Source organism: Pempheris klunzingeri, chromosome 2 (genome assembly GCF_042242105.1).
Source record: "Pempheris klunzingeri isolate RE-2024b chromosome 2, fPemKlu1.hap1, whole genome shotgun sequence".
NCBI classification, from domain to species: domain Eukaryota; kingdom Metazoa; phylum Chordata; class Actinopteri; order Acropomatiformes; family Pempheridae; genus Pempheris; species Pempheris klunzingeri.
In genome coordinates, this window is record NC_092013.1 from 11,069,267 (window position 1) to 11,084,529 (window position 15,263).

Consider the following 15,263-nt stretch of genomic DNA (forward strand, 5'->3'; position numbering starts at 1 on the left):
GATGCATAGACATTCCATAGACATTCAATGGGCTGACCGGTGTGGCTGATGTGATGACAGAGCATGCATGCACAGCAGTGATACTGGAGTGCCAGTGCAGCCCTCCTCTGCTGTGTGCAGACCGTAGAGGAAGAGCGGCTCCCACTAGCAGCGCTCTAATGCTCGCCCAAGCGCGGCACCTCCGTCCGCGCGTTCACGATACCGGCATACTAGCTGCATGATGGCCGAGGGAGGCGGACCCGAGTCGGGTGGCGCGGCAGACTCCGACTCGGAGCCGGTAGCCGCTCAAATGCCAACCCCTTCAACCGAAAGTCAAAAACAGACTATTGGGTCACTTTTGAAAACAACTTTAAGAAAAGGCGACGAATGGTAAGAAGCGGCAGCGGCCAGCGTTAACGTTACCTGGGCGATTCAGCTAGCGTTAGCCAGCTAATGCTAGCTAGTGGGAAACAGGAAATGCTAGCATGCTAAAGCTAGTAAGCTAACTACACCGATGGTTTCAAGTCTGAAATCGAAAGCTACCGATGTATCAGACAGCTAATGTTTAACAGGTTAGCACGCTAGCTGCTAGCCTGCCTGTCTTGACAATTCCTCTGTTAACAGTGGTGCCTGTTGTAACAGTCATTAACGTCGGCCGTAAACAACCAAACTGACATGGCTAGCTATGTGGCTCGTTTGTACAGTACTTAAGCTTTATGCCTGTTTTGTGACAAGTTAGTTGACGTTGGCTGATGTGGTGGCTAGTCGGCTGCTAGATTAGGCCCTGGATTCAGATGATGGTTCCGCCTGCTAGTCAGACCGGCTCGTTAAGTAGTGAGAAATTAGGCCCAGGGATATTATGCGATGTCGTTACTTGCTTAAAGTGTCATTCCATTTGAAGTCTGACAGGTTTCTTAACTGGCCGGCTGTCTGTGTTAGCTTACTTCAGCTTCTAAAGACCATCCAGGCCTGGGCACAAAACAGCCAAATGTTTTTTATAAGCGTCTCCTCATTAGTGAAACATTACAATAGAGAAATATCATATTCGCAAGAATTTTAATTGACTTCTTTGTTGAGAGAAATGGGCAGCAAGGGAAGAGCATGCCGCAATTATCCCTGTCAGCTACTAGCTACTTAGCTAACATGTTCACATAGTTGTTCTAATTAGTCACTAGAGTGTTTCATGAAACTGCAGATAAAACAATTTACCATCCCATGGTATTCCAGCTGAAATGTATGATCATCCACAAGCATCTTAACACCGTTGCATAGCTTGGGATAATTAACCTCAGGTCAAAGGGCAAAGATTGTGTACTGTACTTTGACAGAGACCCCCTGTTTGAGGTTGTTGCATTTATACTGACAATGGTTCACAAAACAAAGTTCCCTGGCCCAGCGTCTTATTATGTGAATACTTGCAAACAAGCCTATTAACTAAAGGAGATTCGCACTAAGGATGAGATTAAGTCAAACTAGCTTGCTGTCGCTATGTCTGCAAATGTCAAGACAGTTTGGTGTTGCGTAATGCTCTGGGTTGGTGCAAGGCTGAATGCAATGTCCCTCCAAACCCCATCATCTCTTGACCCTTTTCTGTCCTTCCTTGATGATATGTTTATATCAGGTGACCAAAAATCTCAAAAGTGATACATTTGTCATTAACTGTTACCAACCAATTTGTTTTAGGTATCTAATAGACAGCCGGTGGTTTAAACAGTGGAAGAAGTATGTCGGATTTGACAGCTGGGACATGTATAATGTTGGAGAACGAAGTCTCTATCCAGGACCAATTGATAACTCTGGGCTGTTCTCAGGTAAAACCGTCATCTTAAAAGAAACCTTAACTTGTTTTTTGTTTTTTTTTCAGACTGTGGTTATAATTTTGTTTTTTTTCCCCTTAAAGACCAGGACACTCAGGCCCTGAAGGAACACCTTATAGATGAGCTGGACTATGTCCTTGTACCCACTGAGGCATGGAATAAGCTTGTCAGCTGGTATGGCTGCCTTGATGGCCAGAGACCCATTGTCAGGAAGGTAATGCTGTTTTAAAGTCTCTTTTTGTTTCATTTTGACTGTTCATTTATGCATCGGAATCTTAAATGTCTTCCTTCTCCTCTAGGTTGTCGAACATGGCATGTTTGTGAAGCACTGTAAGGTGGAGGTCTATTTGCTGGAGCTGAACCTGTGTGAGAATGACAACATGGACAATGTGGTCACACGTCATTTCAGTAAAGCTGATACTATAGGTGAGGGTCTACATTGGTGTTCTGTGGACTCAACTTTGCATTGAAAATAACCAGATGGAGGGCTGCCTAGATCCTGGAAATATCTACGCATTGTTGGTCGTGTTTTGTGATTATAGTACATTGTATACATAATAAGAATGTTATGCAATTTCCTCTTTCTAGATATTATAGAAAAGGAGATGAGGACGCTGTTCAATATCCCATCAGAGAAGGAGACACGGCTCTGGAACAAATACATGAGCAACACCTACGAGCAGCTGAACAAGCCAGACAGCACTGTACAGGATGCTGGTCTCTTCCAGGGGCAGGTAGCGTAGAGCTGTGTTATTCAAGTAACCTTCAAATCACTGATAGGCTCTCTTCCTCTTTTCTTTTGAAGAACACGTCAGCACCAGTAAAGTACAGCCACTCTCTTTGAATACGTAATGCATTTACAGGCATTGTACAAAATAACATCAGAGTGTAATACAATACAGTACATTAGACCTGCAATGAAATGTATATTAAGGTTATAATGTGTAATTCTTGTTGTGCCAGAGAGGCTATGGTTCAGCTGTATGGCAATTTTTGATGAAGTTTGTGATGGTGTTGTATTGCAAGGGTGATGTAAGGTATTCTATGCTCCCTTTGCATAAATGGGTGCTGAACTGGGTGTAGGAAAGAGGATGACATCTTACCACCTAACACAATCCAAAACACAAATGTTGTTGGCCTCAAATGTTACTGCAGAGTTGAGCTAATACCATTGTTACCTTCCCATTCAAAAAAAATTACCATAAAAGTTTAACAATACAAAACCATTGTATTGAATTAACTGCACACGTGTTCGTGTCATTTTGCTCACGCTTCTGTATTTTTTTATTCACGAGTTACAATGTGAAAGCCATGAAACAAAGTTTAAATTTATCACTGTCAATCAGCTTTTGCCCTCAAACTTTTAACTAAGGTCACAAACAGACTAATTACACATCAAAGTAAGTGAACTTGATAGACATACCTGCAGCTGCTAAAGCTTGGCAGCACTTGGCACACGTATAGTATTAAATTGAACCCTGAGACATGATGGCTATGACATGAAGGTCACTTGTGTCAGCTTGGCTCTCATTCAGCATGTCTTCTGACAGGTGCTTGTGATTGAGCGGAAGAATGAGGACGGCACATGGCCAAGACAAGCCTCCCATCCCAAGTAAGCAAATACCTTCTTTTTGTTTTAAGGCATTTCTTGAAAATGAGATGAGTTGTATCCTTGTATAGGGATTTAGAGCATTAAAATGTATTCAAGTTCACAGAATATTGAAGGTTAATTTTTGTGCTTTTCTAAAACATTGTTTTGCTCTTTCCCACCAGATCCAGTACAACCCCATCCAGGAATTTCACTACCTCCCCAAAACTCTCCTCCAACTCAGCAGCCAGTATCTCCTCAACAGTAACCAATGGAGACAGCAGCTGTAGCCCTGGCTACACACTTAACAACAGCACCACCTCTGGCAACAGGCAAGAGTTTCTTTCCTGATTTATCCCCCCCTCAGTGTTTCCCCCATGCACAGAGTACAGCGCTTTACCTCTCCTGAGCATGTGCCGTATGCTTTATGTAGGGCAGGTCCGGCATTCTTTAGTTTTCCTTTTCTATTGTGATCTCATGGCTTTGGAACAGAAGCATAAAAACCAGCAGTTAAAGTGGCTTAATGTACTTGTGTACCAGCTACTTGCTCGGCTCCCGCAGTTTCCAGTTGTCACCTCTCTAAAGGCTCATTGTAGGCTATGATGAGACTTAATAATGGATGCAGAAAGGAAACTTGCACATTCAATATTTCTCATGCAGGTGAGTTGTAGAAGAGATTAAAAGGAGATTTTCACACACTCTTGCACGTAAGACATATATTGAATCAGTACATCAGTCAAATGATTTGCTCTCTACAGACCTTCATCAGAGCACAAGGTATTTGCTGAAAGAACAAAAGAAAGAATCAAGAATTAATTTTCTGTTAAAACGCTGCCAGTTAAGAATATGAACTTCTGCCTAACATCGTTGGCTCTTGCCCTGTACAACTTCTGCTTTCCATTGTTTTAATGTTTGTCATTGTTTCCATTGTAAATTTGTTTAAGGTGTGTTTAGTTTGCTTTCAAATGTACACTGTGTTTCCTAGAAAAGCATTGCATTTAAATATCTTTTTGAAAGCCAGCTTAAATACATGCACTGTATACACTAGGATGTCGTGTCGACACAGTTTTAATCGCACTGCATGGTGAGGAACGTGTAATGAAAGAACACAGTGTATCTGTACTGTGGCAGTATGGGTCCATAACAGTAAACACAGTTTGGCTTTAAGGTGCTCGCATTTTCTCTTTGACGTTCACAGCTACCTAGAACTTAGTATGATTACCAAAGGATTGAACAGTTAACAGTTTGTAGACTCTTCTTGGAGTCTCTTCTGTCTCTATTCTTTTCACACTAGTGGTGCATTCAGAGACAGCACATTAAATTCTAAAGGGAAATGAAATGTAATTGCAGAAATGACATCTGAATTCATTGCTGACTTTGAAATGACTGTACTTTATTTAAAAGGCTTTGGTGTGTTTTTAATTGCCCTAACCACCTCAAAAGATGGGTTGACACTTAAAGTAGCAGTGATGTTTACAATCCGCAGTCTAATTAGAAGAATATCATAATCAGTTTCCTGCTGAATACCTGTGTTAGAGTGCATGTGTATGTGTGTGCTAAAGACACATTTTGATATCAAACTTAATATAAAAGATGACTAAATTGACTGAATTTGCTTACTTCATAGAGACTGCATTTAATTAGAGACGATAGCGATTTCTCGTTTAACATATTACATTAATTCCACTGGTCTCCTCTTGTCGTGAGTATTTGGGTATATATTTGTTCAGGATTTGCATGACTGAGTGCGCTCTTATTCTAAATAAGAACAAGATTGTGGTTGTGATTGCCCAGCCAATATTGCTTGTTGACAATTCATAGAGGTACGTGTAATAACCGGTTGACATGTTCTCTTGAGGGGCTATTTTGTCAGTCTGGTAATTTATCTACGTACCATATTCGAATGTCATGTTTAAACACGTGCCCCAAAGTACTGACTTCACAACACAATGTCTCTTGGATACCAGCAGTAACATATCTGCTCTCTCCCAACAGATTGGGGGGCTACAATTCATACAGCTCCTCCTACAACTACAGAGAGTCACAGTCACAGTCACAGCCTGGCCTATGTGGGCTCAGTAATTTGGGCAACACATGCTTCATGAACTCTGCCCTCCAGGTAAAAAAACAACTAATGCTACTGTTGCAACTGTCTTTCAGAGAAAGTCACTTATCATGTTTTTTCAATATTATGCTCACATAATCCACTTATTATCTTCCTCCTCCTTCCTCCTCTTCCAGTGCCTGAGCAATGCATCTCCACTCACAGAGTACTTCCTCAATGACCAGTATGAGGCAGAGATTAACCGAGAGAATCCTCTGGGAATGAGGGGCGAGATTGCCGAGGCCTACGCTGATCTCGTCAAGCAGATGTGGTTGAGCCGCAGCAGCTATGTGGCCCCACGTACTTTCAAAGTGAGTTTTCTCGAACAACTTTATCTGAAGTGAATGTATATAGATTGAATCGTAGCCATTCATAATCTTTATGCAGATAAAATGAATAAAATCAACCTCTTTGTTTTCAGACCCAGGTCGGACGCTTTGCCCCCCAGTTTTCAGGCTACCAGCAGCAGGACTCACAGGAGCTGTTGGCCTTCCTGCTGGACGGGCTCCATGAAGATCTGAACCGTGTCAAGAAGAAGCCTTACCTGGCCCTGAGGGACGCAGAGGGCCGTCCAGATGAGGTATATTGTATATTCTGTATGTTTTTAATGGTGTACTATGCTGCCTGCATTGTATGTACTTTTGCTATACTTTGGGAAGAAGCCAAAGACAAATTTCCACTGAGGTGGATGATAAAGTCTATTACCACATACTTAGAAATCATGTGATTTTAGGAGAATTACATTTCTCAAAAAGGTAACTAAAGACTGAAAAGCTCAGCCTGATTCTGCAACATGATACCGCTATATCTATATACAAATCATGTGCTTTGTTCTGCATTGTTTTATAGCATCAGAAGAGCAAAATGTCTCAAAGAATTACTTCACACCCCACATGACATTGCACACTTATATCTGAGGTTTTCAACTTGCATATAATGATGGTTTTTCTCCATTTGGAATTTACAGATTGTTGCTAAGGAAGCCTGGACAAACCACCGCCTGCGCAATGACTCGATTATAGTTGATATTTTCCACGGCCTCTTCAAATCCACGTTGGTGTGCCCAGAGTGCTCCAAGGTGTCTGTAACCTTTGACCCATTCTGCTACCTCACACTGCCTCTGCCCATGAAGAAGGACCGTACTATGGAGGTTTTCCTGGTGCGATCAGACCCTCAATCTAGACCCACACAGGTGAGGTGGAATTAAGATGCAGGGTTATTGCTATAACTTAAATTACACTGATACTAATTAATATCAACTAATATTAGTTTTTCTTTTTTCATACATTCAAGCTTTTTACTTTCTGGTTTTCAGAAAGCTCAAGCATTTAACCGAGCGGTTCACTGACATGGATCCTAATATCTCTTCTTTGTCTTTCTTTGCTCAACAGTATCGAGTGGTTGTCCCCAAACTGGGTACAGTGACAGATCTGTGCAGCGCCTTGTCCAAACTCTGCGGAATTCTCCAAGAAAACGTCAGTACTTTTTCCTTTAACCGCACTTGAATGAAGTCGAATGTTCGTTATGCTTCCAGCCTTCCATTTTCTCTGTCTTAGATTCAAATGGAAATGGTATGTGCTAACTTTGCTATTCACTTGTCTTTCTAGATGGTGGTGGCTGACGTTTACAATCATAGGTTCCATAAAATCTATAGGCGGGATGATGGCCTCAACCAAATCATGGACAAAGATGACATCTTTGTGTAAGCATTGTTGAGGATTAAGTAGTGTTCAGGTTGTCACTGTGGCTGCTGTGTTAGTATTAGGTGTGTGTAATATGTTCGTTTGTGTTGTTGCTCTTTGCAGGTACGAGGTACAGGAAGAGGACAGCGAGAGGATGAACCTGCCGGTGTATTTCAGGGAGCGCCACTCCAAGCATGCTGGAAGCTCCTCAAGCACCATGCTGTTTGGCCAGCCTTTACTCATCACCGTGCCCAGACACAACCTCATAGCAGACGTTCTTTATGACAAGATCCTAGAGAGGATTGGGTAAGAACCTACTGTGTCAGCAAGGAAGAACACTGCATGACTGTGCAGTGACGGTGTGAAGAGAGAAAAGGGAGGGACAACAAATGCAGAATCAGATTTAAATGAATGTAGTAGCAGGAGTTGCATTAAAGTAGTTTTTAGCTTCCATGTGTACGTGCAGTGATGGGATCAAGACTTATCTGTAAAACATATTTTAGAAAAAAATCCATCAAACTAACTAGTGTAGTTTAGCCAAAATCACAAATAAAAAGTGAGTTCTGAGTGTATTTGGTGTTTAACTGACTTCTGTTCCCTGTTGCAGGCGTTATGTAAAACACTCCCAGAGTCCTAATAGCGAAAGCAGGGCCTCAGCCTCGGCGACCTTTGCCAGCTGCAGCCAGGCTCCTGAATGTTCAACATCGTCTAGTCTCAATGCCAGCCTGGGCGGCTGTGGTAGCCCCCTGTCAGACGGGGCCTCCTGCAGTGCCAGTTCCAGTAACGGCAGCAACCACTCAGGGACCTGCAATGAAACTAATGGGCTATATGACGGTAAGAAGCTAACATTATCTGTCAGCAGTTTTAAATGAACGCAAAGGAAACGTTCCTCCTAATTCTAACCAGCAACACTGTACAAAGCAGCCATGCAAAAACCTCAAAAGCGATATGTCTGCGTCCGCTCAGGTGAGGAGGAGGCCATGGACCACCAGGTGAGTCCAGAGCCAGAGAACGGCCAGTCCGAAGAGGAGGAAGAAGAGACGTCTGACTTGGAAAATGGGTCTAGAGGAGACCTGTCCAAGCTGTCGTCAACCAAGCTCTTCACTTTCAGCATAGTCAACTCCTACGGAACAGCCAACATCAGCCCGCTGCCTTGTGATGGAAATGTCCTCAAGCTCAATCGTCAGTGCTGATCTTAAACTTTGGCTTTGAAATATAAAACTATCAATTCAATGCACTTTGTGTTGACACAGCCCACCTTCCCCTCCTCTTATCTCTGCAGCACATTCCACAGTGGCAATCGACTGGGACACGGAGTCAAAGAAACTGTGCTACGATGAACAGGAAGCAGAGGTCAGCTGGTTAATGTTCATCAGCCAATCCTGTGACAGGATGTGCAAACAGTCTGTTTATATCTGTGTAAATATTGTGTGCAGGCCTATGAGAAGCATGAGAGCATGCTCCAGCCCCAAAAAAAGAAGGCCACTGTGGCCCTGAGAGAGTGCATCGAACTCTTCACAACCATGGAGACACTTGGAGAACACGATCCATGGTAAATGTTCACAACCATCCTACCCTACTATCCTACCTGTAGCGTCAAACATCCACTCTTGTCACTGTTAGTTATATGAATATGCTCTTTTTTTATGCAGGTATTGTCCAACGTGTAAGAAACACCAACAGGCCACAAAGAAGTTTGATTTATGGTCGCTGCCTCGCATTCTGGTAGTTCATTTAAAGCGTTTCTCCTACAACCGGTGTTGGAGGGACAAGCTGGACACAGTGGTGGACTTTCCCATCAGGTATTTAGTCAGATTTTTCTGTTAAAGGTTTCCCAGATTTTCCTAATGTTGGAAAAAAAAAAAATTCTTAGTATTATCACTATACCATTTTACTGAAATAATTCTCTTTCGATTACTAAAAGTACCTGTCATTTGAAGATTGTGCTAAAGGCAGTGAGGCATGCTGCATTGTCAGTGGGACTTGAACACTAGAGGGAGCTGTTGTCTGTATCTCACAGAACAAAGGAAATAGGAAGAAAGTTTTTACTGTACTTTCAAGAAATGGACTTCTGCCTCACACTCTAAAGAACAATTACACCTGTGTTCTCACTGTCCTTATCTGTCTTGGTTGTGTAACTAATGTAGCTTTCAAAAGTAGCCTTTCTTTTATCACTTTATGAGTCATTAACCTTTTTCAGTTGGTGCAGTACAGATTTCCCTTTGTCTTTTTAAAATAGAGAAGTTGCCTCAGGACTGTGTGGCGTAACGACTACCTGACTCACTCTTGGCACTGTGCAGCACTTGTTCACCTCTGTTAAGTAACTGGATCCCCTAGAAACCGGGAAGAGAGAACGTTACTGAAGGCCTGCTTTAAAAAAAATAAATAAAAAGCTGAGTCATGCTTACTAAGGCTGGCTTGGGTCCCATACTCTGCTGTGTTAAACATAAAATGTGACTATAAGTGAATATTGCTTTTATTTCTTGGTTATTGTAAGTTTTGACATGGAGTTTCTTTTTCTTGTGATTGATTTTTTTCTCTGTCAGGGATCTGAACATGTCGGAGTTTGTGTGCGACCCTAAGGCAGGCCCCTACATATATGACCTCATTGCTGTGTCAAACCACTATGGAGGAATGGGAGGAGGTCACTGTAAGTCACTGTTAATATTTTATCTATGTCATTTTAATCTCCTACAGAAAACGTTGCTTTCTTTGAGCTTTTCATATTCTATTTTAACAAAAATTAGCTTATCCTAACAAACAAATAAATCCACTCACTAGTTATTGTGGAAACACAGTTTGGTTAGTCCTCAGACAGGCACTCTATCTGCCAACAGATGGTCTGCTCAACGACCACTGAGCCTCCAAGGACACTAAGCAGTCGCATTATAACATGGCGAAGTGCCTCATACATCTTTGTTCTCTGTGGACTCAGTGGACTCACAGTAAACAAAGCTCCACATTTTTGCTGTGTCCATCCATAGAAAACTTGTCTGATAAGATTTTAATCTCGTTCCTGGTAAACACATGGCCTGAAGTGCAGCTAACACTGCGTTCTATTTGTCTAACAGACACAGCTTATGGCAAGAATAAAGTGGATGGAAAGTGGTATTACTTTGATGACAGCAGTGTCTCCTCTGCCTCAGAGGACCAGATTGTGGTGAGTCTTGACTCTTTAATGTTCATAAATCCGTGTGTAGCCTGTGGCTGAATTCCCTCAACATGCTGTATTTGGTGATCTTAATGTTTTGTATCCATTGAATGATGTTGAAGGTGATGATGATGATAACAAACAAATAAGCCGTCAGCCCTTTTGGCCTTCTGTCCCTGGTGTCGAGTGTTGTTGTTTTTGTAGTGTAATGCTATCCTTGTCCTCCGTTGCAGACAAAAGCGGCCTACGTGCTGTTCTATCAGCGCAGAGACGAGGAAGCCCCCACCAAACCTCAGCCTTCGGCCTCGCTGGGAGGAGCCCCAGAAGCAGCCGACGACCACATGGACACAAACTGAGGAGCTCGGCCCCTAAGGGACACGCACTGAAACACATACGGCAAATAGAGACACTCGGACGCACACACAAAGCTACTTTAGTGACAGAGGACTCCACAGACTAAACATTATTAACGCTACCTTTCCCGTATTTTATTTGATTTCTGTCTCGTATGTCGTCAACTAGAACCAAGAGCCTTGTCAGAAGAGTGACCTGAGAGACTTCCTCCCTGCAGCGGGTGGCCTACTGATTCCTAAACATAGTTTACTAGTCTGGAACTAAAGAGGAGCATAAATGGATATAGATCCTCTCACTGAATGAACAGAATGTTAGAAGTGCCCTCAAACGCGTAGATAAACAAATGTCTCTGTTGCCCTCGACAACAGTCAGAAATATATTTAAAAAAAAAGAAAAAAAAAAGCCAAATGCACATGTTGTTTCAACCAAAGGGTTCCAAGGTATTTATGATGAAATGTACCAACCGTCAAGGCGTTAGCGTCTTGCTGTGCTGAGGTAAATGCAAATTTTAACAGTGTGATTTGCACACAGAACAATACACGCCATGCTTGATGAAAGAGTCCTGTGACCCTGCTCCTCCCGTGGAGAGTAGCTCACTGGTGGGGATCTTGCTGCTGCAGACTAGCTGTGGCGGCCGCGCTCCCGGTCCGCCGGGCACATGTTGCGATCTAAACCACAGAGGGGGATGTCTTGTTTCGAGGTTTCACAATCTGCATCCTGACGTGAGTTGTGGCAGAAGCAGTTTTTTGACCGTGCTCTTGTCCAGCCATCTTTCTTTTTTCTTTTTTTTTTCTCGTCCTTTGACGCACAGTTTGGGCTCTGCTGTTTCTCGGACCCTAAACTCACGAGAGGAGTCTTACCCCGCTAACAATTTTTATTTTCCGTTTTTTGTAATCACAACGCAAAAGCGGCCTTTTGATTCCTGCAACCTGACTAAAAAGGAGGCACTTTGAATTCTCCATGAGTACATTATCTACCTGCTTCTGGTGTACCTAGACATGACAGAAATGTATGGTTTGGCCTTAGCATTAAGGGTTACGGTCTGTCATACACTTCCAGATCATTTTAATGTGTCTTATAAGCATATTTTGATTGCTGCCTGATTGGACCCCTAGCTCACCTGCAACGGCTTGTCCTTATTAGTCTTGTACATTAATGCAGCTCTGTATTGAAATGGCTATGTTATTTGATATCTTCAAAGCACACTGAGTGAAGCAAAATAAACTAGTATAAAAGTGGTGCTTTATTCATGAAACTTGAACTGACTCCTTGTCACCAGGAACAATCTGCATGTGTCATCAAATGCGGTCAGGATGGCAGCATCTTAACAGCATTTTCGCTCAATGCAGGCATTTGGAGCCACTTGTTTTTCCTCCAGTGATCATTACTCAGCTGTGAAGTGAAACACGGCAACTTACTTCTGTTGGTAGCATCAGAAAAAAAACAACCTTTGTACGATCCTAATGGTGTCTTTGCAGACATAATTATCCCAGGAAGCACAGATGTATCCGGTGTCTTGCATGAGTGTGACTGAGTATAAAATAGAGTATTAGTGCTCAGTCTTCAGGGTCCTCTAGTGAAACCATATGGGAGTTAGGCCTTAATGGATCTGTTCCCATAAATCTTGTTCTGTGTCATACCTTCTGCACTTTGTTGCATAACAGCTTGTGGATATGAAGGGCCCTCAAGCCCCCTATTTTGCTGGTTGGTCCTGCCATCATTATGTCGTTTAAGAGATGACTACCTAAATAATCATTTATGCCTATGACTAGAAAAGCTTTACATCATATCTGTGATCTTGGATGCTTAGTAGGAAACCAAATTCAGCTGCCAAATACAGCAAAACTTGTTTTCTTCCCCTTAAATCATGACGACAATTCAAACTCAATAACTGAAGAGATGTAAATAATTACACTATTGAAAATAGGTGTATAAATTCTTGTCCTCATATTTATCATATTGCTGATATCTACAGTATTTGTTTTTAACTGAGAGATATTTGAATTCAAAGTACAATAAAGACTGGAAGCCTCAACAAGGTGGTTTGTTTGGACTAATTGCATACACGCAAAGGTAGATATTCTCTAATAATGCTACACCGAAGCTGTGATTCTCCAACAAAGCTGGCTCAACTTCAGAGGGAGTAATGAAGTAACTGTATTGTAAAATGATCTTTATTTGCGGGTGTTGAAACCTTAATTACATGCCATTTCTGCTGACTGGTTGCAAAATGAACTACGATCTGTAATTAGCTGTAGTCACTACAACAGCACAAGTAGTAATGAAATTACTCCAAACCCACAGTTTGCTACATCAGCTCTGGATGGATATTATTAAACCACTGTTTTTCATCTGAAGGTTGCATCTAAAAAAAAAGTAATATTTATATGGGACCTCTGTACAAAATCAGATTTTTCAAATTTTGATTTAAATGTGCCCTTTTCTGTTCTGAGTTTGATCACTGCAACTAATGGCTTCAGAAGTCATGTTGGGGTTAACAAAGAGCAATCTAAAATCAGAGGCATTCAGGAAATGTTTGAAAAAATACATTTATTGGTCCTCTTGATACATCAAACCACAGCTGTGCTTCACATGCACCGAGGGCAGCCGAAAACATCCATCCATTTACATTCATCAGACACCCCCCTCACAACTAGCTTGATTTCAGAGGATGCCTTCATAGAGTAAAAGAACAGAGCACAGCTGCTGTGTACTAGTGAGCACAGGTGGTCTGCAAAACAGCATCCACAGAAAGGTAAAGAGGGAAAAAAAAAACTGCCATGAAGGTGTTTCCCCTGCTGAGCAGAGGGTTACACACTTAGTGTTGAGAAGCAGGTACAAGTGGAAGCTGTAGGGTGGGACAGCTCGGACAGCCGATCATTAGTTTGCCTGATTGAGAAGCTTCTTGATGTCCCCCTCAATGTCGCTGGTGAGGAACCTCCGGCTGTAACGCTTGAACGGCACGCCATCTGGCCCGATGAGGAACTTCTCGAAGTTCCAGGCCACGTCGTTCCTGCAGACGGGGCTCCAGATGATTAACTTGGGGTCAGTGATCAGGGCGGCTGGCTCGTCGCTGGGGAATGGGAGCTTTTCCCTCAGGAACGCAAACAGGGGATGGGCATCCTTCCCATTCACATCCACTTTCTCGAGGAGCTTAAACTTTGGCTCAAAGCCATTTCCAGGACGGACGTACTTCAGAGACAAGAGAATTTCTTCATTCTTGCAGTTCTCCTGCAGGGCGATCACGAAATTGTTAAATCTTGTGGTTCAGAGAAGCTTTTGAACTTCTTTTTTAAAAAAATTGAACACTATACAAATGTTACAGCAACATTTACAGCACTGCTTAAGTCCACAGTTTGTCCCTATAAACGTTTATTACATGGACATAATGTTTTGGGAGGGAAGTTATCAGCAGGTACTGTAATAGAACAATAAAGGTTTGAAGTTAAACCGTGCCACCAACACTAAAAGAGGTGGTAAACTTGACTGTCTTTCAGCACTCCAGACATTTCAGTCTCCGTTTGTATTAACCAGCACTGGAAACAGGTTAATAAATCAGTTGATGCTTCACAGGTAAATAATCTAACCTGACAGGTAAACCATTCTATGCAAAACTAACATTTGGGTTGACTTTACGGAATCACACTGATTGTTTAAATCCTTTTGTAAAGAGAGTTTTCTCTTCCTTAAACAAAAGAACCCCCATCAACTTCCTCTTTCTCATGACTCCCTGCTGCTTAATAAGAAACCTACAGATTATCTGATCTATTAATGAGTTACTACTATTGTTGCTATGAACAGTGGGTTAATAAATATAATGGTAGGTGAAGGAATGGCAGATTAGATGCATTAAATTGGGTAATCTTAAATTTAACACTGCCTTTTTGTTGGATGTTTGGTAACTCACCGACCCTACCACAATTTCCTCTTTCCTGAACATGCCTCACTGCTCAAACTGCTTTCACAAACTAATTTACTCACATGACACATGGATTGGTCCGGATATTTAAATATTCTAATCGGTTTACTGTGTCTGTTGAAAGTAACAATTAAGTTGAATAAATTTAAGACTAAATTTGCACCTAACACAAGGCAGTAAACTAGGAACAAACTCTTAACATTTGAATAACCACAAATAAACTATGGCGTCAGATCTCAATTTAAAATAGGCTAGATTAAAATGTAAGATTTTAAGTGTAAGAACAGGTGGGCTATTTCCGGGGGAATAAAATCTGATATTAGCAACACATAACACACAACTAACGTTGATTTCCTCACCTGATGGCCGAACTGGTTGCAGGGCACTCCCAGGATAACGAGCCCCTTGCTGGCGTAGCGCTGGTGGAGCTCGTTCATCTGGGTGTAATCCCTGGCAGTCGTACCTCAGAGAGACGCCACATTCTCAATGAGGACCACTTTACCCTGCAGGGACGAGAAGTTAAACGCTTCTCCCGTTAATAGTTTGGACGTGAAGCCGTAAAACTGCGCAGCCATTCTTGTTCCACTTGTTTCCTTTCGGTCAGAGTGATGCGTCTCCTCTTGTCTCCTGCAAACTCTTTGTCAGCGACAACGTCTTCAGCCAACCTTT

At 42.2% G+C, this 15,263-nt stretch overlaps 2 protein-coding genes across 2 annotated transcripts; one reads left to right on the top strand and one right to left on the bottom strand.

The window, feature by feature from the left end:
• The first annotated feature begins 155 nt into the window (after nucleotides 1-155).
• On the top strand, nucleotides 156-12,724 carry usp4 (ubiquitin specific peptidase 4 (proto-oncogene)). Its single transcript, XM_070840874.1, has 22 exons — nucleotides 156-369; nucleotides 1,663-1,790; nucleotides 1,880-2,010; nucleotides 2,096-2,222; nucleotides 2,385-2,530; nucleotides 3,347-3,408; nucleotides 3,570-3,716; nucleotides 5,380-5,503; nucleotides 5,626-5,799; nucleotides 5,910-6,068; nucleotides 6,456-6,680; nucleotides 6,880-6,963; nucleotides 7,096-7,190; nucleotides 7,294-7,476; nucleotides 7,778-8,004; nucleotides 8,137-8,352; nucleotides 8,453-8,523; nucleotides 8,607-8,722; nucleotides 8,823-8,972; nucleotides 9,717-9,820; nucleotides 10,242-10,330; nucleotides 10,555-12,724. Exons 1-22 carry the CDS (start codon nucleotides 218-220, stop codon nucleotides 10,675-10,677), a joined length of 3,033 nt encoding a protein of 1,010 aa, XP_070696975.1. The 5' UTR covers nucleotides 156-217; the 3' UTR covers nucleotides 10,678-12,724.
• A 482-nt stretch (nucleotides 12,725-13,206) lies between these two features.
• On the bottom strand, nucleotides 13,207-15,243 carry gpx1b (glutathione peroxidase 1b). Its single transcript, XM_070841533.1, has 2 exons — nucleotides 14,954-15,243; nucleotides 13,207-13,906 (listed from the first exon to the last, which is right to left on the bottom strand). Exons 1-2 carry the CDS (start codon nucleotides 15,167-15,169, stop codon nucleotides 13,556-13,558), a joined length of 567 nt encoding a protein of 188 aa, XP_070697634.1. The 5' UTR covers nucleotides 15,170-15,243; the 3' UTR covers nucleotides 13,207-13,555.
• Nucleotides 15,244-15,263: the final 20 nt, after the last annotated feature.